Raw genomic sequence first — 26,605 nt, 5'->3', positions numbered from 1 at the left:
ATCACTTCAGTTGTGAGGTCATAGCCCATGTTTGTTTAATGTGGGTGGTGGGGGGGGGGGCTGAGGACACCGACCAGGATGCCTGTCCTGAGACAATTTAGGCACATATAAAACCTTTTCTATGTGTGGACAGGTACCCCACATATTTTGTCACGTCACACACCTGGACGTAAAGGACAATGCAGCACATACATTATTCATCCCCTGATCTATTTCACATTATTTGTAACTCCTTAGTGGCAGGATATTGCAGTGGAAAAGATCATATCCTGCCCACTGAGAATATAATTTTATAAGACTGTGAGTGTGGACATACTGCGCAGCCCAACAGACATGGGGAAGTTCCACTTGCTTCACAAACAAATGCAAGTCTTATGTCCTGTACCCTGCTGTCCTGTGAGGTGGGCATCCCTGCACATGCCCAGATACTGACCCAGGTCTCTGGTGAGACCACTGACGCTGCCCTTCTTCCTCCATAGGACCTTTGATGCCAGGATTCAGAGAGACAGATCTTCAGTTGAGCATCTCCTGCTCCCACAACCCTCCACATGTTCATTAGCCTTCTGCTTGAGGAGTACCTGGAAGAGGAGTGGCTGGCGCTGTTCCCACGACAAGGTCCTGGTCTGTAATGCCACCACCCTGCTTTCCAAGACTGTGAGTGCGGCTCTCTTTCTTCACCTCAGTGTATTCATGTCCTGCTGATGAGGAGATGTCCAATGAGGAGGATCGCTTGAGCTTTCTAGAGGATTTGGAAGCTGTTTCCTTCTCCTGAAAAACTGCAGTATCTTGAGCTAGACTGCCATTCTGTACAATACTCAGAATGGACTGCAGAATGAGGTTGTTTTCTTGTGGAATTCGTCTGCTGCTGATGCTGCTTGCAGCTTCAGGATGACCGCTGGTCACCCTAACCATGCCTGTTGGATATAGGAAAGAGTTTGCATGAGTGCCCAGTTAAACACATATGACACGTGTGCTCTACATGGGTACATGTGTACTACCATAGAGTCACATCAGTTTGTCAAAGATAGGGGGTGTTGGTTGAGCGCAAACTTCCCCATGCTTGTTGCTGTTTTCTACATGTTGCTAACACGTCATTAGCTAAGGTTTTCAAACATGATCAGGCACACTCTATGCCTGCGACACTGTTAACCATGCATTTAATGCACACCTGAAAAGGGCAACCAATGCATGCAATGTATGTTGTCCATGATCAGGTACACTCCATGCCTGTGACACAGTTAATCATGCATGTAATGCACACCTGACAAGGGCAACCAATGCATGCAATGTATACTGTATATGATCAGGTACACTCCATGCCTGCGACACTGTTAACCATGCATGTAATGCACACCTGAAAAGGGCAACCAATGAATTGAATGTATACCATATAGGATCAGGTACACGCCATGCCCAAGACACTGTTAACCATGCATGCGATGGACACCTGCAAAGGGCAACCACTGCATGCAATGTATGCTGTCCATGATCAGGTACACTCCATGCCTGTGACACAGTTAATCATGCATGTAATGCACACCTGACAAGGGCAACCAATGCATGCAATGTATGCTGTATATGATCAGGTACACTCTATGCCTGCGACACTGTTAACCATGCATTTAATGCACACCTGAAAAGGGCAACCAATGCATGCAATGTATGTTGTCCATGATCAGGTACACTCCATGCCTGTGACACAGTTAATCATGCATGTAATGCACACCTGACAAGGGCAACCAATGCATGCAATGTATACTGTATATGATCAGGTACACTCCATGCCTGCGACACTGTTAACCATGCATGTAATGCACACCTGAAAAGGGCAACCAATGAATTGAATGTATACCATATAGGATCAGGTACACGCCATGCCCAAGACACTGTTAACCATGCATGCGATGGACACCTGCAAAGGGCAACCACTGCATGCAATGTATGCTGTCCATGATCAGGTACACTCCATGCCTGTGACACAGTTAATCATGCATGTAATGCACACCTGACAAGGGCAACCAATGCATGCAATGTATGCTGTCCATGATCAGGTACACTCCATGCCTGTGACACAGTTAATCATGCATGTAATGCACACCTGACAAGGGCAACCAATGCATGCAATGTATGCTGTCCATGATCAGGTACACTCCATGCCTGTGACACAGTTAATCATGCATGTAATGCACACCTGACAAGGGCAACCAATGCATGCAATGTATGCTGTCCATGATCAGGTACACTCTATGCCTGCGACACTGTTAACCATGCATTTAATGCACACCTGAAAAGGGCAACCAATGCATGCAATGTATGTTGTCCATGATCAGGTACACTCCATGCCTGTGACACAGTTAATCATGCATGTAATGCACACCTGACAAGGGCAACCAATGCATGCAATGTATACTGTATATGATCAGGTACACTCCATGCCTGCGACACTGTTAACCATGCATGTAATGCACACCTGAAAAGGGCAACCAATGAATTGAATGTATACCATATAGGATCAGGTACACGCCATGCCCAGGACACTGTTAACCATGCATGCGATGGACACCTGCAAAGGGCAACCACTGCATGCAATGTATGCTGTCCATGATCAGGTACACTCCATGCCTGTGACACAGTTAATCATGCATGTAATGCACACCTGACAAGGGCAACCAATGCATGCAATGTATGCTGTCCATGATCAGGTACACTCCATGCCTGTGACACAGTTAATCATGCATGTAATGCACACCTGACAAGGGCAACCAATGCATGCAATGTATGCTGTATATGATCAGGTACACTCCATGCCTGCGACACTGTTAACCATGCATGTAATGCACACCTGAAACGGGCAACCAATGAATTGAATGTATACCATATAGGATCAGGTACACGCCATGCCCAGGACACTGTTAACCATACATGCGATGGACACCTGCAAAGGGCAACCACTGCATGCAATGTATGCTGTCCATGATCAGGTACACTCCATGCCTGTGACACAGTTAATCATGCATGTAATGCACACCTGACAAGGGCAACCAATGCATGCAATGTATGCTGTCCATGATCAGGTACACTCCATGCCTGTGACACAGTTAATCATGCATGTAATGCACACCTGACAAGGGCAACCAATGCATGCAATGTATGCTGTATATGATCAGGTACACTCCATGCCTGCGACACTGTTAACCATGCATGTAATGCACACCTGAAAAGGGCAACCAATGAATTGAATGTATACCATATAGGATCAGGTACACGCCATGCCCAGGACACTGTTAACCATACATGCGATGGACACCTGCAAAGGGCAACCACTGCATGCAATGTATGCTGTCCATGATCAGGTATACTCCATGCCTGTGACACAGTTAATCGTGCATGTAATGCACACCTGACAAGGGCAACCAATGCATGCAATGTATGCTGTATATGATCAGGTACACTCCATGCCTGCGACACTGTTAACCATGCATGTAATGCACACCTGAAAAGGGCAACCAATGAATTGAATGTATACCATATAGGATCAGGTACACGCCATGCCCAGGACACTGTTAACCATACATGCGATGGACACCTGCAAAGGGCAACCACTGCATGCAATGTATGCTGTCCATGATCAGGTACACTCCATGCCTGTGACACAGTTAATCATGCATGTAATGCACACCTGACAAGGGCAACCAATGCATGCAATGTATGCTGTCCATGATCAGGTACACTCCATGCCTGTGACACAGTTAATCATGCATGTAATGCACACCTGACAAGGGCAACCAATGCATGCAATGTATGCTGTCCATGATCAGGTACACTCCATGCCTGTGACACAGTTAATCATGCATGTAATGCACACCTGACAAGGGCAACCAATGCATGCAATGTATGCTGTATATGATCAGGTACACTCCATGCCTGCGACACTGTTAACCATGCATGTAATGCACACCTGAAAAGGGCAACCAATGAATTGAATGTATACCATATAGGATCAGGTACACGCCATGCCCAGGACACTGTTAACCATACATGCGATGGACACCTGCAAAGGGCAACCACTGCATGCAATGTATGCTGTCCATGATCAGGTACACTCCATGCCTGTGACACAGTTAATCATGCATGTAATGCACACCTGACAAGGGCAACCAATGCATGCAATGTATGCTGTCCATGATCAGGTACACTCCATGCCTGTGACACAGTTAATCGTGCATGTAATGCACACCTGACAAGGGCAACCAATGCATGCAATGTATGCTGTATATGATCAGGTACACTCCATGCCTGCGACACTGTTAACCATGCATGTAATGCACACCTGAAAAGGGCAACCAATGAATTGAATGTATACCATATAGGATCAGGTACACGCCCTGCCCAGGACACTGTTAACCATACATGCGATGGACACCTGCAAAGGGCAACCACTGCATGCAATGTATGCTGTCCATGATCAGGTACACTCCATGCCTGTGACACAGTTAATCATGCATGTAATGCACACCTGACAAGGGCAACCAATGCATGCAATGTATGCTGTCCATGATCAGGTACACTCCATGCCTGTGACACAGTTAATCATGCATGTAATGCACACCTGACAAGGGCAACCAATGCATGCAATGTATGCTGTCCATGATCAGGTACACTCCATGCCTGCGACACAGTTAACCATGCATGTAATGCACACCTGACAAGGGCAACCAATGCATGCAATGTATGCTGTCCATGATCAGGTACACTCCATGCCTGTGACACAGTTAATCATGCATGTAATGCACACCTGACAAGGGCAACCAATGCATGCAATGTATGCTGTCCATGATCAGGTACACTCCATGCCTGTGACACAGTTAATCATGCATGTAATGCACACCTGACAAGGGCAACCAATGCATGCAATGTATGCTGTCCATGATCAGGTACACTCCATGCCTGCGACACAGTTAACCATGCATGTAATGCACACCTGACAAGGGCAACCAATAGATACAATGAATATAGTATATGATCAGGCGCACGCCATGGCCATGACACTGATCACAAAGCATGGTAAACTGGAAAGGGCAAGGGCAACCAGTTCATGCAATGCATACCGTATCAATTTTACAAGGCCAACAATTCCAAAACTGAGACACTTTCCTTAAACTTTGGCATTTAACGTGGGGATGTTGGATAACATACATGCTAACTACGATCAAAAGATGGCCATGTTAGGACATAACATGGACTTTACCTTGGTGGTGAGGAATCAACAGTATTCTCATGAAACAATATTGATAACTCAGACAGACATGCATTTCAGCTGAAATAAGAGTTATTTAAAAACATCTTCAGGGAACCAGAAAGTGAAAGACAACACAAATTAGCCTAAAAAGTCATGACAGCCAGCAAAACCTAAATATTTTAACTAGTGAAAAAAAACAGTAATAACAACACAATGCATTAAAAAAATGGAGCTCAGAGAAAAGGCTACAGATAAACCCACTGTATGGTACATGTTATGTAAAGAAACAGTATCAATAGGGTCTGCGGACACCCTGGTCAGCATTTCTCTGTACACTGCTGATACTCTGTAAAATAGTCACTTTAGAAATTATTTTGTGTAATTGTCTACATCACTACTGGAACATCAACAGAGTTGACCATGAATCCTACCCATGAGACACATCGCCACCAAAGCTACCAGAAAATGGCCATTTACGTGAGTCAGTCCTGTGAATGTGAAATGTCAATAAGGGCAATAAGATCTGTGTATGGGTTGTCACTGCTCACCAGACAAGGTCCTTATGATATGGTTTAGGTGGAAGTGTAGTGAAACTCCTTTATTAGTACCGGTGGCTGAGATATTAAAGATGATTCCCAAAGAACAAGTTACTTTTCTCAGTAAAGACTTATCTGGTAGATACTTTCTAGCCACAGATTCCTTACTTTAAAATTTCCCCAAGTTGCCAGACTGGTTCTGGAAATTTTTCCCGAGCAGTACCCCAGCGCACCGTTAGGTGGTGTCAGTTGGCTCCACATGGCATAGCCTGCGCCGGAAGTGACGTGGGTGGTGCCTATATAGGCGCCACCACAGAGCGCTAATGTCAGTTTCTTTTCACAACTTTCCAATACAGAAGTACTTAGCCCCGGATTACACTGACCACTGATGTGTGAATAGGGCCCTTAAACAGGAAAAACTCTGAATCTAAAATCAGTTCGCAGAGCGGGGAGGATGGGTGGGTCGGTAAGGAATCTGCAGCTAGATAGAGTCTCTACCAGGTAATGTGTAACTGAAAGTAAGCGACTTGTTTGTCTGATAGAGACTTTTAGCCGCAGATTCCCTACCTTAGAATACATACCCAAACAAAACTCCCGGGAGGTGGGTCAGCGAAACAAATTCACACTAGGAAGTCCTGCAGTCCCGACAGACCTGACTCTCCAAGCATTTGTGAATACAGACACCTATGTTGCACCCTTAAAGAAGTCCGGGAACAGAACTCCGCCCGCTAACGTAGTGGTTGCAGCCTTGGTTCTGGTAGAATGAGTATGCAGATAGGGTATTATCAAAGGTAAGTAACTTGTCCATCTGATAGAGATATCTAGCCACAGAATCCTAACCTTTGAATAGATACCCAAGCAATACAATCCCTGGAGGAGGGACTGGGGACAAGTTTAGACCAGGAAGTCCTGTAGGACAAAGCAGCCAAAAAGGCTGTCCCTGTAGACTTGATTGTCCAGGCAGTAGAGCGTGGTAAAGGTGTGCAGGGATGACAATGTTGCTGCCTGACAAATGTTGTGGACTGAAACTTCATGTTGAAAAATCGCAGCATTTGCTCTGGTGGAAGGAGCCCTTAAAGCCTTCAGGAGGGTGCTTTGTGGCCAGAGCCCCACACCAACTTTCTTTGTTCCAATGTACCCCACGAAGAGTTGGTCGCTCACCAGGAACCGTTTACTGCGGTCAAGGTAGAACAACTCTCTTTATGGGTCCAGACAGAGATGCCGCTCCTCATCTTAACAGCGGTGCGAAGGAGTGTAGAAAGTGGCCAAGGTGACACATTGCCCTACATGTTGGTAACTTTGGGTAAGAAAGAGACTCTAGTGAAAAGCACAAACGAATCAGGGAAGATGGTCAGGTAAGGAGGCTTGGATGACAGATTGTCAGAGAGCGATGAGCACCTACTCACCGCTGATTGGGTTGCACAGGAGCAGAAAGATTACTTTTCCCAATGCCCCCACTCGGAACGTCCTCTACTCTCTTAAGGCAAGAAATAAGCACAGAAACGTTCCAAATGGGGGAAAGGGGACGGGAAGAAAACAAGAGACAGCCAACACTCAATGGTTCCTTCACTAGGATCTTCCTTTCATCTATTGACTATACACAGGTATTGTCCTTTTCTTTATGAAGAATATGGAACTGAAAGAAATCAAGTACAACAGGTCATGTAATCTACCCTCTCTAACTGTTCTTCGTTTCTAGATTATATATTAATATTACTTCAAATTACATTACCCAATTAAAGATTAACTCTAGCTCCTCTTCTGTTATTAAACATTTTATTTTCAATCATTTTCTTCACTTAATTAAGCGTATTATAAGTTAAGATTCTTGCATTAGTTGTTGAGAACGCATAACTCAATTATTTCTTTGTCTCTTGGATTTCAGAGAATACTTGTGTGTCCTTAATACCCGAAAGGCATTGGAGGCTGTTGGAGCTCTATCAGGTAAGAATTGTAAATCTGTATCACTAAAGCGCATACTACTCACCCTTATGGGTCTCAAGGCGCTGGGGGCCGTCGTGGAAATTAAGTGAGCTATTGCCCAGGGTCACATGGTGCTGAGCTGAGCTGCTGCAGGAGCCGAGGATCGAACCGTGAACCCTGTGCTCCAAAGTTAGCTGCCCTGGCCGCTGTGCCACACCTCTCCACAATTGTCTTTTAATTAGTTAATTTTCTTTTATCCAGTAAGATGCTACACCTTCAGTTTGTGAGTGCCAAGGATTACTGTAATTCGGCTATAGGTTAGCTCTGGATTCAATGTCAAGCCACTGACGAGGGCAAACATAGAACGAGCAACAAGCCCCTGTCAGAAACGCGACCAAACCCCAGGGGGACTTGCTTCGACTGGAAACGACTCATGCGCAGTCCCAAGAATTCACGGAAACCAAGATACTACTCCCCCCATGGGGCGCTGCTAAGGCCAAAGGGCAGCACTGTGAACTGAGAGTTCTCGTGGCATACCGTAAACTGCAGGTAGCGCCAATGAGCAGGCAGGGCGTAAATGTGAAAATAAGCATCCTGCAAGTCCAACACTACCATCCAGTCCCCTGGATCGAGGGCGGACAAGACCTGAGCTACAGTGAGCATCTTAAACGTTTCCTTTTTGAGGAAGTAGTTGAGGACTCACAGATCTAGGGTACCAGAAAGTGGCTGGAATAACAAACAAGAGAACGGATCACTGACATAATATAGAATACAAAAATATAGACTTACCAAAATATCGTTGACAAAATATAGAATGCAAAAATATCGAATTCCTATCTACAAACAGGTAAGTACACAAATATAGAATCAAAAATATTGTTATTTAAATGTCTTAAAAGTAATTTAAAATTAATAAAATAATAAATATAATTAACTAAAACATACTTACAAATACTTAAATACCCTTCAAATTAATAAAAAAGTAATTTAAGTTAAAAAAGAAACATACTTTTTTTTAATACATATATTTATATATATTAACGTAAAAAAAATAAAAAATATATAATATTTTTACCATAGGATAGCGGGAGGGTAAAATTTACTATTCCCACTCCAGAGAGTGCAACAGTAGGGAAAGCTTTGGATAGTGTAGGGGTAAAAATTACTATTTCCACTCCAGTGAGTGCAACAGTAGGGAAAGCGTTGGATAGCGGGAGGGCAAAAATTACTATTCCCACTCCAGAGAGTGCAACATGGGGAAAGTGTTGGATAGCGTAGGGGTAAAAATGACTATTCCCACTCCAGAGAGGGCAACAGTAGGGAAATTGTTGGATAGCATAGGGGTAAAAACTACTATTCCCACTCCAGAGAGTGCAACAGTAGGGAAAGCGTTGGATAGCGTAGGGGTAAAATATACTATTCCCACTCCAGAGAGTGCAACAGTAGGGAAAGCGTTGGATAGCGGGAGGGTAAAAATTACGATTCCCACTCCAGAGAGTGCAAAAAGTAGGGAAAGCGTTGGATAGCGTAGGGGTATAAATTACTATTCCCACTCCAGAGAGTGCAACAGTAGGGAAAGCATTGGATAGCGTAAGGGTAAAAATTACTATTCCCACTCCAGTGAGTTTAACAGTAGGGAAAGTAATGATTTAATATATCAATAAAAATAAATTAAATATCAATAACAAATAAAACATTAATTACAATTACCAATTTAATATTATGTAATGATTAATTAATTAGAAATACAAATAAATATTAGTTATGAAAAATGAATTACCTATTCATAATTAATTAACCCCTAATTAATTTTCAGTAACAAAAACTAATTAATAATAAAAATTACTACCGATTATTAATTAACAGTAAATTAATTATCAATACACAAAAAGTATTTTTAATATGTAATTAATTACAATTACATTACTTCCCACCCTATTCCCCTATAAACCCACAACCCTCTACAGAAAATAAATTAATACAATTGTCATATTTATCAAATAATTAATTAATACACATTAATTACCAATAAATAAAGATTAATTACCAATTAAAAATTAATTAACAATAAATTAGAAATCAATACCAATAATTTAAAAAGAAACTATTTAGTTAATTACAATTAAATTACTTCCCACCCTATTCCCCTATAAACCCACAACCCACTACGGAAAATAAATTAAGAAAATTAACATAATTATCAATTAATCAATTAATAAAAATGAATCACCAATTAATAACAATGTATTACCAATTAAAAATTAATTAACAATACATTCAAAATAAATACCAATAAATAAACACAAATATTTAATTAATTACAATTAAATTACTTCCCACCCTATTCCCCTATAAACCCACAACCTGCTACAGAACCAAAAAGCTAAATGAAATTAAAAATAATTAATAATTGCTCAAAATTAATATTTCATTTAATATAATTAAATTACTTCCCACCCTATTCCCCTATAAACCCACAACTCGCTACAGAAATAAATTACACAAAAATTAAATAGCATAAAATTCATACAAAACACTGTAAAAAATCGATATTATTAAAAATTCGATATATTTTAATGCCTATATTATATGCTTCTATTATTTTGACTTCTATATTTTGACAATCGATATTATATTACTTACCTTCAATTCGATATTTTTAACTACTATATTGTGTCCATTCGATATTTTGTCCATTCCATATTTTTACTTCGATATTATGGCCAGTCTATATTTTTTTTATATTATGTCTAGTTACCTTATGCACTATGCAGAATTTACCCCAGGGCTATGTAGTTCGTCCTCTCAATCCAACGACATTCTAGTCATTGTAAAATCTGTGTGAGGTCTCCACCTCTTTCTGGCATCATGGCTCTATCGATAACTTGCCATCTTATGCCATCTGCAGAGTGGTTCTTTTCAGAATAGTGGGCTACCAGCGGTGCATTGACCACACTGCGGCTGATGCGACTACAATGTTGTCCTATCCATGCCTTAACTGGTTGTTGGGTTTGTCCAATATATGGCATGCCACACGGACACTATATACAGTTCACCACTTTACGTGCGTTGCAATTTGCTAACAATTCCAGTGTGTGTTTCACATTTGAATGTTCAAATGTTTTGGTGTTGAATATAAAAGGCACAGGAGAAACAATTGCCACTTTTGAAGTGTCATTTTACCTCTGGTAATCCCCAGGTTGATTGCAGTCAATCAATCAATCATTTGTAAAGCGCACTACATACCGGCGAGGGTCTCAAGGAGCTGGGGGGGGGGGGGGCAGCTACTGATCGAACAGCCAGGTCTTGAGTATCCTCCTGAAAGTCAGCAGGTCTTGGGTCTGTCGTAGGCTCAGTTGGAGGGTGTTCCATGTCTTGGCCAACGAGGTGGGAGAAGGATCTCCCACCGGTGGTTGTTCTTCGGATGTGCGGGTCGGTGGCGAGTGAGAGGTCAGCGGAGCGTAGCTGGCGGCTGGGGATGTTGAAGTGAACCTGTTGTGCGTACTGTGCTCTCTGTGGATGAGCGAATCAGATGGTCTTTAATGTTCTTGCCTCGTTTGAAAGCAAACATTGGGGTTTCTATCTCTGGGTCAATCCTTTTAATAATATCCCAGTTCTTTGTTATTAGCTTGCGGATCTGGTTGGTGTGTACTCCAAATGTAGTAACGCAGATGAGTTTACTTGTTGAGGACTTTTCTTTGGTGACCAGTAATGCCTCCCTGGGACAGACAGAACCATGCCCAGTGACTTCCTGACTAGCCTATTGGGGTAACATCTTGCCACTAGTTTAGCATTCAAAGTCTCTGCTATGATTGCTCTCTCACATATACAGTGCCAGACTGGGACCCTTGTGAGTATCTTCTTCCTCTGTGTCTCTTTCCTATACTCATTTGTGGCACACATCTACTACACGGCTGCGCAAACCACCCTTTATGTACTATACAAACCCATGTGCTCCTTTTCAAGCGACCCCACCTACACCTTGGCGACACACTGATATTATCCCTTTCTCTGTAGATTTCCCCACATTTCTAGGTCCTGAAGAGACCCTACATTGCACAAAGGGTCGAAACGTTGTTGGCAGATAACAGAAGTGAGCCATTAAACCAGCGCTTATCATTGTATAATAAATGTGGTGTACATTTTGTATACTTACAAATGGTCGTCTCTATGATTAATTGGAAACCTTGTACATGTGTCACCAATATGTCACCAATATTTTAGGTTTCTTTTTTCTCCCTGGGGACACCACACACTATTGTGATAATATTTCCTGTACATATCTTGATTTCTTTCAAGAACTATATAAACTTGATTGCAAAATACAAAAAGTAAGGTGTATGAGGACTTTTCTCCTTTTGACATCACTCTAACCCTCTTCATTGCCATTGTGCATAAGTGTATCAATATCACTTTGATATTATTCCACAGGAGTCATTGTTTTGCAATAACAAACACAGCCTACTTCTGGCACCGCAACCCTCTCTATGGCTCCCGTAGCTAAGAGAGCCATGACTTTCTCCTGAAGCAAAGTCATGTGATCCTTCATCAGCCAGTCATACTTTGAAGGCACGGAGTGAGGGGTAGTCTCAAAGGGGAGGGAGTAGCCCCTTAAACTATCTGGAGAACCCACCTATCTGAAGTGATGTTCTGCCAGTGGTGAAGGCTATGGCTGATCCTGCCACCAACTGTCCGCCCATGATCTGGAAGGGCCGGACTAGGATGGTTTAGAGCCTGAGACTGCAAGAAGAGTGGACTGACCTGACCTCTGGCCGTCCCTGACCAATGGGGTCAAAACGAGTCCTGCCCATGGCTGTGCAGAGGTTGTTGAACTTGTGCGGTCTTTTGGCTGGGATATGGTTGGCGCAGCTAAAAAGCCCCTTCCATAGCTACAAGAGTGGCAAAAGACAAACGGGCGACATGTGGCCCTGAGAGGCCCAAGTGTAGTGTAGTTCCTATATTCCCAAAAGGCTCTGCGCATTGGAATAATATATCCTATAGATAAGACGTAGGACTGAGGTCAACTAGGTCTCTATCGAATATACTAAACTTAATTGTGTGTGTGCCAGCTAACTCAGAGGTCACTAGAAACTTTCTCGAATTCACAAGAAGGGATTAGTTTCTGACAACCGCATAAACATGACAACTTTGTTTCCCAAGAATAAGAATATATCTCTCGGAGTCGCAGAAACAATAGATAAGCATTTCACTCAGTCAATCGTGCATGCTTCTTTTCTACAGAGTTGCAGAAAAATAGAGAGACAGGCGTTTTCTATAAAAAGGTTTATTGAACAGTCTTCTTTCTCATGCAAGAGAAGTGAACTGCTACAATCGTTATGCAGACTGCAAAGTATAATGCGTACAGCGAGAATAGTATTATAAAATAATACTGTAAGAACATTGTATGGTTTCTAAGCCATATAAAAATACATCCATAAATACACAGGCGAAAATACTCAAACTGGTTCTTCTAAAATATGCCTACCCCCATGCACCTAACCTAAGTCTAGTACGCGAGAAGAAGTAAGTATTGTGTAGCATAGGTTTTAGTTCTTTTGCCAAAGATTTCTCTAGGTTCTAATCAGCTCCATACCTTGGTTTTAGAATGAAGTAGGTCTGGTATCTCAGTCTCGGGACTCGATTTCCCAACACCCCTCAAGGGGAGCCGGAAACACTGGAGCTGGATTCTCGGCAGGAGAAAGGCAGCTTCCTGATCAGTGCGTCAGCTGGAGAGTCGGCTTCCTTTGGCACTTGCTGTAGCGAGCTACGTCGGGCAAGTAGATAGTCGAACCGCTCCGAACCACCGTAGTTTGCCATAGCAAGTGAAGGTATATTTATACCTTGAAGGTGTTTAGGAATGCCATTGTTTGACGTAAAGTCGGGCATATGAACGTCAGGAATTAACCCCTAGGGAATAGTTGTTCATTGTAAAGTAACTGAGTTCTTGGAGAAGTCAATATTCAAGCAAGGGGAAATCCCTGACTGCTTAAGCTGGTTTTCCAAGAAATCTTTGTGACGTTTGGTACGGGTGGAAGTAGCCATGCCTGTTTTTGGGTAGCCTGGGCTATGCCTAAATAAGGTCTTGATTTCTAAGCCTATATCAGGGCAATGCGAATTGTACCTATATAAGGACATGAATCGGGTAAATTCACTCAGTGCCTAAAACGCCACACAACACTCCCTCCACTTTCTTATGTACAACATTACTAATATAAGTTTTAGCAAAAGTTGTCCTCTACTCACTCTAAACATTGGTAACAGCATCAGACAGGGCACGATATGAATACAGACTCAACCCTAGTACTACTCATGTACAAAGATGAACAGCTGTCAAATATTACTAACAGTTGCAGACAACTCTATTGCCCACACTAAGTCCAAAATCGACCCCACCACAGAGTGTAATAGATGGATATAATACTGCCCGGGACTCATAGCTGCATAGGGAATCCTTGTAAGAAATTTAATTTTTGACAAAGGCTCTAACGCATGTAGTATCCATATCTTACCTGCAGAGATTAAACCCCGTCAGTCCTTCACGAATGAGTAATTATTCAGAAGTGAGAGGCCTCAATTCCAGAATCTGTTAGTAATATTTGACAGCTATTCATCTTTGTACACGAGTAGTACTAGGGTTGAGTCTGTATTCATATTGTGCCCTGTCTGATGTTGTTACCAATGTTTAGAGTGAGTAGAGGACAACTTTTGCTAAAACTTATATTTATCTTTAAAAGACTGTTATTGGTATTTACTTGGAAGGTAGGTATACTGACTATTGGAGCAAGTATACCGTTGCGTGCATATATAGGTATCTTTCACTACCTGTTGTGGGAACATATATATTGGTGAATGTTTTTGCACTATGTGGGTGGTGTTGTTGTGTGTTACATGATGGCCCTATGTAGGTGGGGGCCACCTTTTTAGAGATTTGTATTTGTTGAGTAAGCTTGTGTATTTCAGATGTATAACGTCAAGGCAATCAAATAGTGTTTTACCCATGCATTGTGTCTTCAAATTATCTTTGGTGGGTTTCTGGGCTTTAATTTTTATATTTTTGATCCCGTAGGTGTGTGATTTTACTTTTCCCGGGTGGAGTGACTCCTAGCCCCCCTTTTGTGGGGCTGTATATCTGGCAGGTCCTGATGAAGGTGGCATTCTACCAGCGTGCAGCCACCGAAACGCGTCGACCACGGCCACTATAACACCCTGCCATTGTGCAGTTTTTATCCTTGGTCATCCCAGTTACTTTGGCATTCTGTAATTGTGTTCCCCAGATATATTATGGATGTGAATGTGTGCTTGGATGTGTGTGAGTTGAGTCTGATTGAGGTGATGTGATGTTTTTGGGTTGTCTCTTCCCGGGTTTTCATGATTTGAGTATTTGTATTGTGTTTACCATTTATTCTGATTGGTAATTGAATTATATCTATTTGTTCATATATTTATGGATTCGTATAAGTTATGAAAAAATATTGTATAAAATGAAATGAAAATAAAAACTGTATATCTTTTAGGTTGTTGGTCATATTTCCTCATTGGGGTCTGACATTTGCCTAGGTGCTCACATTAGGAATTTATGATTAAGTCTTATGTATAAATAACTTTGGTCACTAGGGAGTTTCTTTGTTAGGTTCTCTTTTTTCCCCTCTTCTCCCTGACCGTGTTCTTCCTTCTAAGAGGGGGTCCCGTTATCTTTTTGCCCTGGGAGAGGGGACGTCAGAGGATTCGCTGGGGGGTTTGGCGAATTCTTGTATGATGCTGAAGACCTCCTTAGAGTTGTAGGACTTGGTGAACATTATGTTCTGGATGAAGTTCTTCTTCATGGTTCTGATGAGTTGCTGGCATTTTGTCATGGCAGTCTGGTAGGCGGAGCGTGCATCTGGCATTTTGCGGCTCCTCCAGGCTTTCTTGAGTCGTCGTCATATGCACGTGAATTCTCAGAGGTCGGTGGTGAACAAGGTGGCTTTCGTGGTGCATTGTCTATCGGAGTTCCTGGAGGGGGGGCGAGAGTGTCTGCGCAGGCGTTATCCATCTGTGGAGTGGGCTGCTGGGGCGTTGGCATCAGTAGTGGTAAGGGGGTTGGAGCGCGGTTGAGGGCAGAGTTGAGGTGCTCCTCAGAGATCTTGCTCTAGTTCCTGTGTGGGGGGGGTGCATTGTGGACTTGTGTGTGGGGGCCATGGAGAAGGGGAAATGGTCGCAGTGATGGTCCTTCCAGATGGGTTACTTAGTTTTGCTGAAGCAAATGTTGTGTCATCCAGCGAAGCTGTGGTCGAAGGTGTGTCTTGCCTGTGGGTGGGGGTGGTGGCAAGCTGTCTCAGTCCAATGTTGGCGAGGTTGTCCAAGAGGGCGGTGAAGTTGGGGTCAGTGGGGTTGTCGAGGTGGAAATTCAGATCTCAAAGGAATACGTAGTCCATGGATGCGATGGAGTGGGGTACGATGAGGTCCGTGATGGTAGTGGTGAACATGGCGTGTGGTCCGGGAGTTCTGTAGGCAAGGGTGCTGCGTAGAGTCGTTCTGGGATTGATCTGGATCTGGAAATGCAGGTGTTTGATGGGGACGTGGAGTCGTTAGTGTTGGATGTGGTTATTTGGAGGGAGTTTATGTGTATGATGGGGATTCCGCCTCAAGGGTGGTTGGGGTGGCCCTTCTTCTGGATATTGTATCCGTTGGGGACGGCGGTTGCGATGTCTGGTGCGCAGCTGCGCTGGTCCAGGCTTCTGTGAGGAAGGTGATGTCAGGAGAGTGGGTGCTGAGAAGGTCTCAGATGTCGACTGTGTGTCTATGCAGGGAACGAAAGTTGAGGAGGATGTAGCTTAGGGGTTTGGGTGCGCTGGCATTCTGTGGGTTGGTGGTGGCGGTGGGCATCTGGAGTTGGGTGAAGGTGCGGCAGCAGTGTCGGCAGAAGAACTGGCCTAAGGAGCCCCCCAGCACATGTTATCAGGCATTGGAATTGGTGTAGGTGCTCTGAAATGGGAGTAGTTGAATGAGTCCAACATGTTTAATACCAAGCATGAGGAGGTTTGGGGAAGCCATTATGTCATTAGGTATCTCGTGTTGACCAGTGTCCACTACATATCTTAAAATGGCTTCCCCACACACCCAAAGCCCAGGTAATGGAATTTGGGGTTTTAGAGGTACCTTTGCTCATGCAAGGCACCCTCATACTTAGGACAATGCACCCTGCCCTTGAGCTGAAGGGCCTACATTAGGGGTTATTTATAGGGTCCAAGTGCACTGACTAGGTAAATATTATACTATGGTGAAAAGTGCATGCAGCATAGCCATGGGAATGGCAGACCTGTAGACACAGTTTGCCATGGGTGGCATATTATCATGAGGGACCCTTGGCGTACCAGTGCCCTGGGTATCTTAGTATTATATACTAGGGATTTGCAGGAATACACCAGTATGCCAATTGTGGGGTGTACAAAGTACTTACAAAACTAATTCAGGGGAGAAAGATCTGAAACTGGGGCACTGGTTAGCAGGATCCCAGTGTACTACAGTCTAAACATATTGACACATGACAAAAAGTAGGGGCAACCATGTCAGAACGATCATACTTTCCTACACAGGGTCTCAACTGCCTTCCTCACTAATGTTGCAAATAAAGCACCTTCCTCCATAGCCATGGTAAGGGGAGAGACCAAACCAGCATCCATGGAGTTGTAGAGGCCGCTGGCATCCGCCACATCCTCATACCAGGTGTTGTCTTCAGTGTCATCTAATGTCTGGCATTTATAAGGGTCCAGTGGCTCCTCCCAGTGCCACAGGTATAAGGCAATGACTCTGTTCTGGAAGATCTGTTTTACCCCCCCCTCTCTGCCCCCCTCCCTCTGGAATTATCGTTGGACTTTGCCTTTCTGGCTCCATGTTGGAGTCAGGGATGGCAATAGGGATGGCAGTAGTGGTCGTTGGCTTTAGAGCAGGCATTGGGAAAGGTCGTGGTTATACAACTCAATCATCACAACTCCGGAATCATCAACAGATCCAAGGGCTCTACTGATGGTAATGGCAAAACCATCGGTAGGGCCCCATCCTGAGCCCACAGGGCCCTAAGGCGTGCCAGCCTCATAGAATTCATGTAGCTGAGCGAGGGTCGCTCTTGCTATTAAAAATTCTGGGAGGCACAGAGACGGCCACAGATCAAGGCCTAGAATGCCAGTGCTCGCTCGTCTCATCTGAAGATTTCAATGGACGGGGTGAAGTCAAAGATCTCTTCGATTTCTTCCTCTTGTGGGATTACTTGATTTCCCTGATGACTTTGATTGTGAATACGAGCATATGGAGTGGTTCTGAGACCGATCTCGGGACCATCCTCTCAAATGAGATCGAGACCGCTGCGGTGTCACACGTTGAGTATCTTAAGGTACTTGACCTTGGGGTGCATGACGTGGCAGTTGGCACAGGTCTTTGCATCATGGTCGCTCTTCATGAACATGAGACATACCAAATGTGGGTCCGTTATCAACATTTATAGGTGACAGGTGCCACTTGGCTTGAAACCAGTTTTCCTACTAGACACACCTCACAAAAAAGCTCAACAAAAAGCTGGAAAAAGGATCAGTGAAACAATGACTGGGTGTAGCTCTTCTCCGGATCTGCACGTACTGGCGAAAAAAAAAATAGAACTGACATCAGAGCGATGGGGTGGCACCTATATAGGCACCTCGTATGTCACGTCCCATTTGGACTACGCCACATGGAGCCGAATGTGCTACCTACTGTCATGAAGCGGTACTGTTCATAAGAAATTTCCAAATCCAGTCTGATGCATTTCTCAGGTAAGGAATCTGTGGCTCAAACTCTCTATCAGATTGTGTCCTTTCAGATAGTACGCCCATAACTAAGACACATTATTGTATTATTCATCTGATGCAACAGTCCAGGGGCATCATTTATGTGGCCTTGTGTCAAATTTGCGCTGCGATGTGTCACTTTTTGTGACGAATCGGTGACATAAAACATGCCTCCTGTTGCGCACTATTTACAAAGTGACGCATCTAAGCAGATGCGTTACATTATACCTGCGTCTGGTATAATTTATGCAGGGGGGGCGTTCCCCCGCAAAAAGCCTCGTAGAAGTGACGCAGTGAAATCTATGAGATTTCACTGCGTCACTTCTAGGACGCCGTTGCAGCAAAATCTTACTTTTGTGACACACTCCAGCAATGCGTCACTTGTGCGCCATACAGATACGTCGTGCAAGAGAAGTGAACTGCTACAATCGTTATGCAGACTGCAAAGTATAATGCGTACAGCGAGAATAGTATTATAAAATAATACTGTAAGAACATTGTATGGTTTATAAGCCATATAAAAATACATCCATAAATACACAGGCGAAAATACTCAAACTGGGTCTTCTAAAATATGCCTACCCCCATGCACCTAACCTAAGTCTAGTACGCGAGAAGAAGTAAGTATTGTGTAGCATAGGTTTTAGTTCTTTTGCCAAAGATTTCTCTAGGTTCTAATCAGCTCCATACCTTGGTTTTAGAATGAAGTAGGTCTGGTATCTCAGTCTCGGGACTCGATTTCCCAACACCCCTCAAGGGGAGCCGGAAACACTGGAGCTGGATTCTCGGCAGGAGAAAGGCAGCTTCCTGATCAGTGCGTCAGCTGGAGAGTCGGCTTCCTTCGGCACTTGCTGTAGCGAGCTACTTCGGGCAAGTAGATAGTCGAACCGCTCCGAACCACCGCAGTTTGCCATAGCAAGTGAAGGTATATTTATACCTTGAAAGTGTTTAGGAATGCCATTGTTTGACGTAAAGTTGGGCATATGAACGTCAGGAATTAACCCCTAGGGAATAGTTGTTCATTGTAAAGTAACTGAGTTCTTGGAGAAGTCAATATTCAAGCAAGGGGAAATCCCTGACTGCTTAAGCTGGTTTTCCAAGAAATCTTTGTGACGTTTGGTACGGGTGGAAGTAGCCATGCCAGTTTTTGGGTAGCCTGGGCTATGCCTAAATAAGGTCTTGATTTCTAAGCCTATATCAGGGCAATGCGAATTATACCTATATAAGGACATGAATCAGGTAAATTCACTCAGTGCCTAAAACGCCACACAACACTCCCTCCACTTTCTTATGTACAACATTACTAATATAAGTTTTAGCAAAAGTTGTCCTCTACTCACTCTAAACATTGGTAACAGCATCAGACAGGGCACGATATGAATACAGACTCAACCCTAGTACTACTCATGTACAAAGATGAACAGCTGTCAAATATTACTAACAGTTGCAGACAACTCTATTGCCCACACTAAGTCCAAAATCGACCCCACCACAGAGTGTAATAGATGGATATAATACTGCCCGGGACTCATAGCTGCATAGGGAATCCTTGTAAGAAATTTAATTTTTGACAAAGGCTCGAACGCATGTAGTATCCATATCTTACCTGCAGAGATTAAACCCCGTCAGTCCTTCACGAATGAGTAATTATTCAGAAGTGAGAGGCCTCAATTCCAGAATCTGTTAGTAATATTTGACAGCTATTCATCTTTGTACACGAGTAGTACTAGGGTTGAGTCTGTATTCATATTGTGCCCTGTCTGATGTTGTTACCAATGTTTAGAGTGAGTAGAGGACAACTTTTGCTAAAACTTATATTTATCTTTAAAAGACTGTTATTGGTTGCGTGCATATATAGGTATATTTCACTACCTGTTGTGGGAACATATATGTTGGTGAATGTTTTTGCACTATGTGGGTGGTGTTGTTGTGTGTTACATGATGGCCCTATGTAGGTGGGGGCCACCTTTTTAGAGATTTGTATTTGTTGAGTAAGCTTGTGTATTTCAGATGTATAACGTCAAGGCAATCAAATAGTGTTTTACCCATGCATTGTGTCTTCAAATTATCTTTGGTGGGTTCCTGAGCTTTAATTTTTATATTTTTGATCCCGTAGGTGTGTGATTTTACTTTTCCCGGGTGGAGTGACTCCTAGCCCCCCTTTTGTGGGGCTGTATATCTGGCAGGTCCTGATGAAGGTGGCATTCTACCAGCGTGCAGCCACCGAAACGCGTCGACCACGGCCACTATAACACTCTGCCATTGTGCAGTTTTTATCCTTGGTCATCCCAGTTACTTTGGCATTCTGTAATTGTGTTCCCCAGATATATTATGGATGTGAATGTGTGCTTGGATGTGTGTGAGTTGAGTCTGATTGAGGTGATGTGATGTTTTTGGGTTGTCCCTTCCCGGGTTTTCATGATTTGAGTATTTGTATTGTGTTTACCATTTATTCTGATTTGTAATTGAATTATACGTCAGAAATACTGACATATCTGTAACTCCTTGCGACATGATGCGCCATACAGTAAATATGATGCATCAGGTATGTCGCAAGGAGTGCGCACTGAGAAGTGACGCATCGCTGCTTTCGTGCAGCGATGCGTCATTTCTCATAAATGAGGCCCCAGGATTATAAGGCTTGTGTAATCAGAGTGAACAGAAATCCAGAAAGGCAGTGGAGGAAAAAGGCAGTGAACTGTCTTTATCTGTCTGTGATTACAATGGCAGCCAAACTGGCCAAGCATTGTATTCCTTGAAGAAATAAGACCACAAACTCATATTCAGGAGGTGCTGGGCAAAGGCATGGCTTGACCAGCTTTAAAAAGGGATAAATAATTACCTCCATGGCAGTTCTTTACTGAGGAGGTAACTCTGTGACAGAGACCATCATGGGATATTGGCTCTAGGTAGCAGGGGACACGTATTGAAAGACCCCTAAAAGGGGTTCTTGCTTTTTTCAACCGGCATGCAGATGGCACAACAATGTCATCTGACACAGAATTTGATCTAGGGCCATTGCAAGCCCTGGTGTCTAGTATATTTCACAATACAACAAACTCCGCTGGACACACGCTAGACCCCATCTACTCCACAAGCAACAACATCTCCGTCAGCCACACCTTTGAACCACACTGGAATGACCACCACTGCGTTCTCTTCTCCTTCACCAAAACCACCATACACCACCAGTCCACTGCGAACCTCCAAGAAGCTGAAATTAGGTCACTAAAGACCAGCTCACCACCTCCCTCACTAAAACCTCACCACCGACATGCACGAATGCCAACACCTCAGTATGTAACCGCCACCACTAGATATCCGACTGCACCAACACACAGGCTCATCTCAGGAATCTCTCAGGCAAGCAGGCCTCCAAGAAAGCCAGCTGATCTCCCCCGCACTCTAAGAGTACAGGCACACCTGCAGATGGCTCGAGAAAAGTTGGACGAGCAGCAAGATCATGGCAGACCACGCAGCCCTCAAATCTGCAAAAACCGCATACCACCACCTCATCAGAACAACAAAAAAAGCAGTCATCCAAGAACGCATCAATGCCAATGCACAGAACAGCAAAGAACTCTTTGCCATGGTCAAAGAATTTGCCAACCCCAGCACAGAGACAGCAGACATTCCCCCCTCTCAAGACCTTTGCAACAACCTCACCACCTTCTACCACTGCAAGATCAAGGAGATTTAAGACAGCCTTGTAGCCCAAGACCCACCTATGTCACTCGCAACCACCACATCCAACTACTCCAGACTCAAGCAGACGTTGCCCAACTGGACCACCCTCACCTCTGATGATACCCTCAGGATCATGAGGAGCTTCCTCTTTGGAGCCTCCATGGATCTCTGCCCTCACCACATCTTCAACAGAGCTGGCACCTCCATAGCCTCAGAACGGTGCCGCACCATAAACTGCTCCCACCTTCCCAGAAGACTGGAAGCATGCAGAGATGAACCCCTGCTGAAGAAACCCTTTGGCAGCCCGATGGACCTCAAGAACTACAGACACATACCCCTGCTCCCCTTCCCAGCTAAAGTCAACGAGAAAGCCATCGACACCCAAATTTCCAAGTTCCTCAAAATGAATAACATACTGGACCTCTCCCAATCGGGCTTCAGAAGCAACCACAACATCGAGACCAATCTCATGGCTACAGATGACATCCACACCATCTTCGACCGAGGCAAAACTGCTGCCCTCATCCTCCGGGACCTCTCAAAACCTTTGACACCATCTCCTCCACACCTTCTGCGAAAGACTTCACGATGCCAGCATCTGCGACAAAGCCCTAAAATGGATTTGTTTCTTCCTCACCGGTCAAACACAGAGTCAGACTTCTACCGATCGACTCAGAACCTGCAGAGATCAGCTGCGGAGTGTCCAAGGAATCCTCCCTGAGCCCCACCATCTTCAACATCTACATGGCCCTGTTTGCAGCCATCATCAGAAGCCACCTACTCCTCATCGTCTCCTACTCTGACAGCACCCAGCTGATTCTCTCCCTCACAGACGAACCCACAGCCGCCAAGAGTAACGTCCAAAACTAGATGAAGGCAGTTGCAACCTTGAGGAAGGAGAGCTGCCTCAAGCTCAACTCAAACAAGGCAAAAGCCCTCATCCAGGGGTCCACCCCCTCAGCCTGGGACGACTCCTGGTGGACCGCAGCGCTCAAAACCCCCCCCCCCCACACTCATGGACCATGGATGAAACCTCGGCATCATCCTGGACTCCTCGTTCTGAAAGATCCACCAAATCAATGCTGTTTCGTCCTTCTGCTTCCACACGGTCAGCCTCATTTGTAAGATCTTCAAATGGATCCCCAAAGAGTCCAGGAAAACAGTCACCCATGCACTCGTCAACAGAAGACTCTAGAATACCAATGAACTCCAAAAGAAACTACAGAACATCCAGAACGCCCCTGCCATATTCATCCTGAACATTCCACACCACAGCCACATTACTGGCCACATGAGAGACCTTCACTGGCTGCCTACCAACAAAAGAATTACCTTCAAGCTCCTCATGCACACCTACAAAGCTCTCCTCAAATGTCTTTGTGTAGTCAGGGGCCAGTTATACTGGTGCTGAACACATAGCATCTTTCAGAGTGTCAAAGGCCTTCTGACACTCAAGAGTCAAACTGGCATTCTTGGGCTGAATTTTAGAAGTGAGTTCGTTCACAGGAGCCACAATGGCCCCATAATTTTGAACATATCTTCTATAATACCCATTCAGGCCAAGGCATGGCCCGACCTATGTCTGGGTGGTAGTAGCTGCCCAATCCGAAACGGTTTGGATTTTGGCCTGCAGAGGTTGTACATTACCTCCTCCTACAAGGTGGCCCAGGTACACAAGTGAACTTTACCCTATTTGGTATTTACTGGCCTTAATAGTCAGGCATGACTGCTGCAGAGCCTGAATCACTCCCTTCAGGTGGCTTAAGTGATTCTTCCACTTGCAGTCTCTGTGCTTAAGAACTGTCAATTTGGGAGAGAGTACAACTCCCTCCACTGACCCATCTTGCACATTTCTGGAGAGGAGGTTTAGCATTTGCTCAGTCTCATCCCCTCCTCCTTCATCTGTGACCATTAACATTGTCATGTCTGTCCTGTCTTGGTGAAGTTGCAACCAACTGACATGGAGGACCCTGTAGGGGTTCCTTGGGGTATTCAGGTCTAGGAAACCTCACCCTTCTTTTCTAGGATTGGATAGGGTCCAGTCCACTTGTCCTAGAGGGCTCTAGGAGCATCAGGCTCCAACACCCACACCAATTGTCCTGGAGTGAACTGAGGTATGGTAGACTTTTGGTCATACCAGTGCTTTATGAGCTACTGGCTTGCCTTCAGTTTCCTGTTTGCTTTGTACATGTACTCCGCCATGTAGTATCTAAGGCCTAGTACATAATCAAGCAGATTGTATTTGGCTTCCTTGAGAGGCTTTTTCCAAGACGCTTTCACCATGCACAATGGCCCTCTGACAGGGTGTCCAAACAATTCAAAGGGGCTAAAACCAACCCCCCTTTTTGTGGCATAGCATTAGGCATGGGAGGAGAACATCTCATCTCTTCCTTAGTTTGCCAAGTCAAAGTTCATCCCCTTCGGGGTCTTATTTAACCTTTCCGCCATGCCATTAGTCTAGGGATGACATGCGGTGATGAACTTGTTGGTAACACCACATTCTTCTTCACAATGCTAAAAATGCACGAACGCATTTGCATTAACAAAGCGGCAGGCACCACGAGGTGCCTGCCGCTTTGTTAATGCAAATGCAGGGGGATACCACAGGTACCCCCATGTGCACCCCCACCTCTCCTTCACTCTGGGGGCCCGCAGGGAAAGGCATCTAACTAAGCCCATAGTAATATGGCTGGCAGTGTCTAATAGACACCGCCACCATATTAAACCTTTTCCGCCCCGGTCGCAAGACGACCAGGGCGAAAAAGCGGCAGACGGTCTTTCGGTCTGCCGCAGTCCCCCGCCAGCCTGGCGGGGACAATCCGCCCGCCATCCTAATGGGCCCCTAAGTCATCACAACTGGGAAAGTTGTGAGGATGTAGTTCTGTTGGATTTCATTGCAGCCTTCCAGATGTGCATGGGCTAGTCAAACATGCCTTTGAGATGAATTACTTTTTTGTTGACTTAAACCTTGAGGTGCTGTTTATTTTGGAATCATGGACCAGATACTTCGGCCCCTGAGCAAACATTAGTTTTTCCACCTGGTTTCAAGTTTATACATATGCCACATCCGAATAGACACGGTGGCAACCTTACAATAATATTTAAAGAGGCAGCTAACTCTCATTGACTCCCTTCCCATAAACTGCATTCATGGACTTTTCCATTAGCTAGTCTACAACTTCTACTTATTCTGTTCCACTTTCCGAAACCTGTTAGCTGACTTTCGAATGAGTGCCAAAGGCAAGGATTATGACTCTTGCAGGAATGTCATCTTACAGACTGCCCTCAAGGATTAAACCAATATAGTGTTTGTGCGTAATCCAACAAATCTGCTAATAAAACTTTAAGTGACTGCAATACCACAAGGAAAGTGTTCAAAACTGGAAACATTTTAAAACATCCTGCCTCGCTGGCCACTAATCCTGGGCACCCACCTATTCTGTGATAGTCTGTTTGACAAGATTTAGATGTTGGGGGTGACCTTTCCTACTCAACAAACAAACTCCACAGCACCAGATTATCTGGTCATCCAACCTGAATGAGGCCTACATCCATCTTTTAAATTCAATTTCACTTCTCTTCACGACCTTTCTGAATTGCTGAAAGGGATTTTCTTGGGCTCCTGTTCAAACTCCGATCTTCCATAAGTACTACAGCATTGCTTCATCAAGCCTTGCTAGATTTTTGCAATTAATCAGTAATTTCCTTAATGGTCCCACAGCTTGGAAATTGCTTTTACCTTTGATGAAAATACCAAATGCTGATCCTGAAGCTGTGAGCAATTATCAGTCTATCTTGCTGCCCCCATTGTCAATGGAACATTAATTATCAAACTGGGTTTCAACTGGCTTGTGGTGTTAAGACCACTTTGATGAATACAGGCCAGGGTGGTTATTCTGCTCTAGTTCTGCTGGATTTCTCAGCGCCCTTTGACATGGTGTCTCTGGACTAATTGGTCATGCATCTGCAAGAGCAAGGAACTGGTGGATAGACTTGGTCATAGCATAAAGCATATCTGTTTGATAGGAAACAGGCTTACATTTGGCTAGGAAACAGGCTTACATTTGGCTCCTTAGCAATCTCAGTTTAGGGCACTGATTGCCGCCCATTCAGTTGTTGCTGTGTAGGACTCTGCACTAGTCACTTTATACTAGGTGTGAGAAGTTAGCCAGGCATATGATCTCCACTAGTTCTAGTGGGCACCTTACACCAGTCTAATCGACCCTTAATGATGGTGGTTGTAAAGTCAACCTTATAGAAAGCTATCCTAGTGGTAGCATGAACCAGCAGTCTTCAGGCTAAGACTTCAGGAGGCGAGTTAAGCTAGTTGTTTTACCATATATAATCCCTTGAATACCAAATGAAAGGACACCACACAAGGTATATATCTATACTACTATTATAAAGGAAGAACTTTGAGG

General features: G+C 44.2%; 1 protein-coding gene across 5 annotated transcripts in view; it reads right to left on the bottom strand.

The window, feature by feature from the left end:
* ADCY10 (adenylate cyclase 10) overlaps positions 1-26,605 on the bottom strand; it is a 4,100,562-nt gene that overhangs the window by 716,221 nt on the left and 3,357,736 nt on the right. For all 5 annotated transcript variants that reach the window (XM_078679137.1, XM_078679136.1, XM_078679138.1 and 2 more), the window contains one exon: positions 579-914. In XM_078679137.1, coding sequence (XP_078535263.1) covers positions 579-914 — 336 coding nt within the window. The remainder of the gene's footprint in view (positions 1-578; positions 915-26,605) is intronic.

This window comes from Lissotriton helveticus, chromosome 3_1 (genome assembly GCF_964261635.1).
Source record: "Lissotriton helveticus chromosome 3_1, aLisHel1.1, whole genome shotgun sequence".
Lineage (NCBI taxonomy): Eukaryota > Metazoa > Chordata > Amphibia > Caudata > Salamandridae > Lissotriton > Lissotriton helveticus.
Note: the sequence above shows the minus strand (reverse complement) of the source record. Positions and strands in the feature narration are given on the sequence as shown.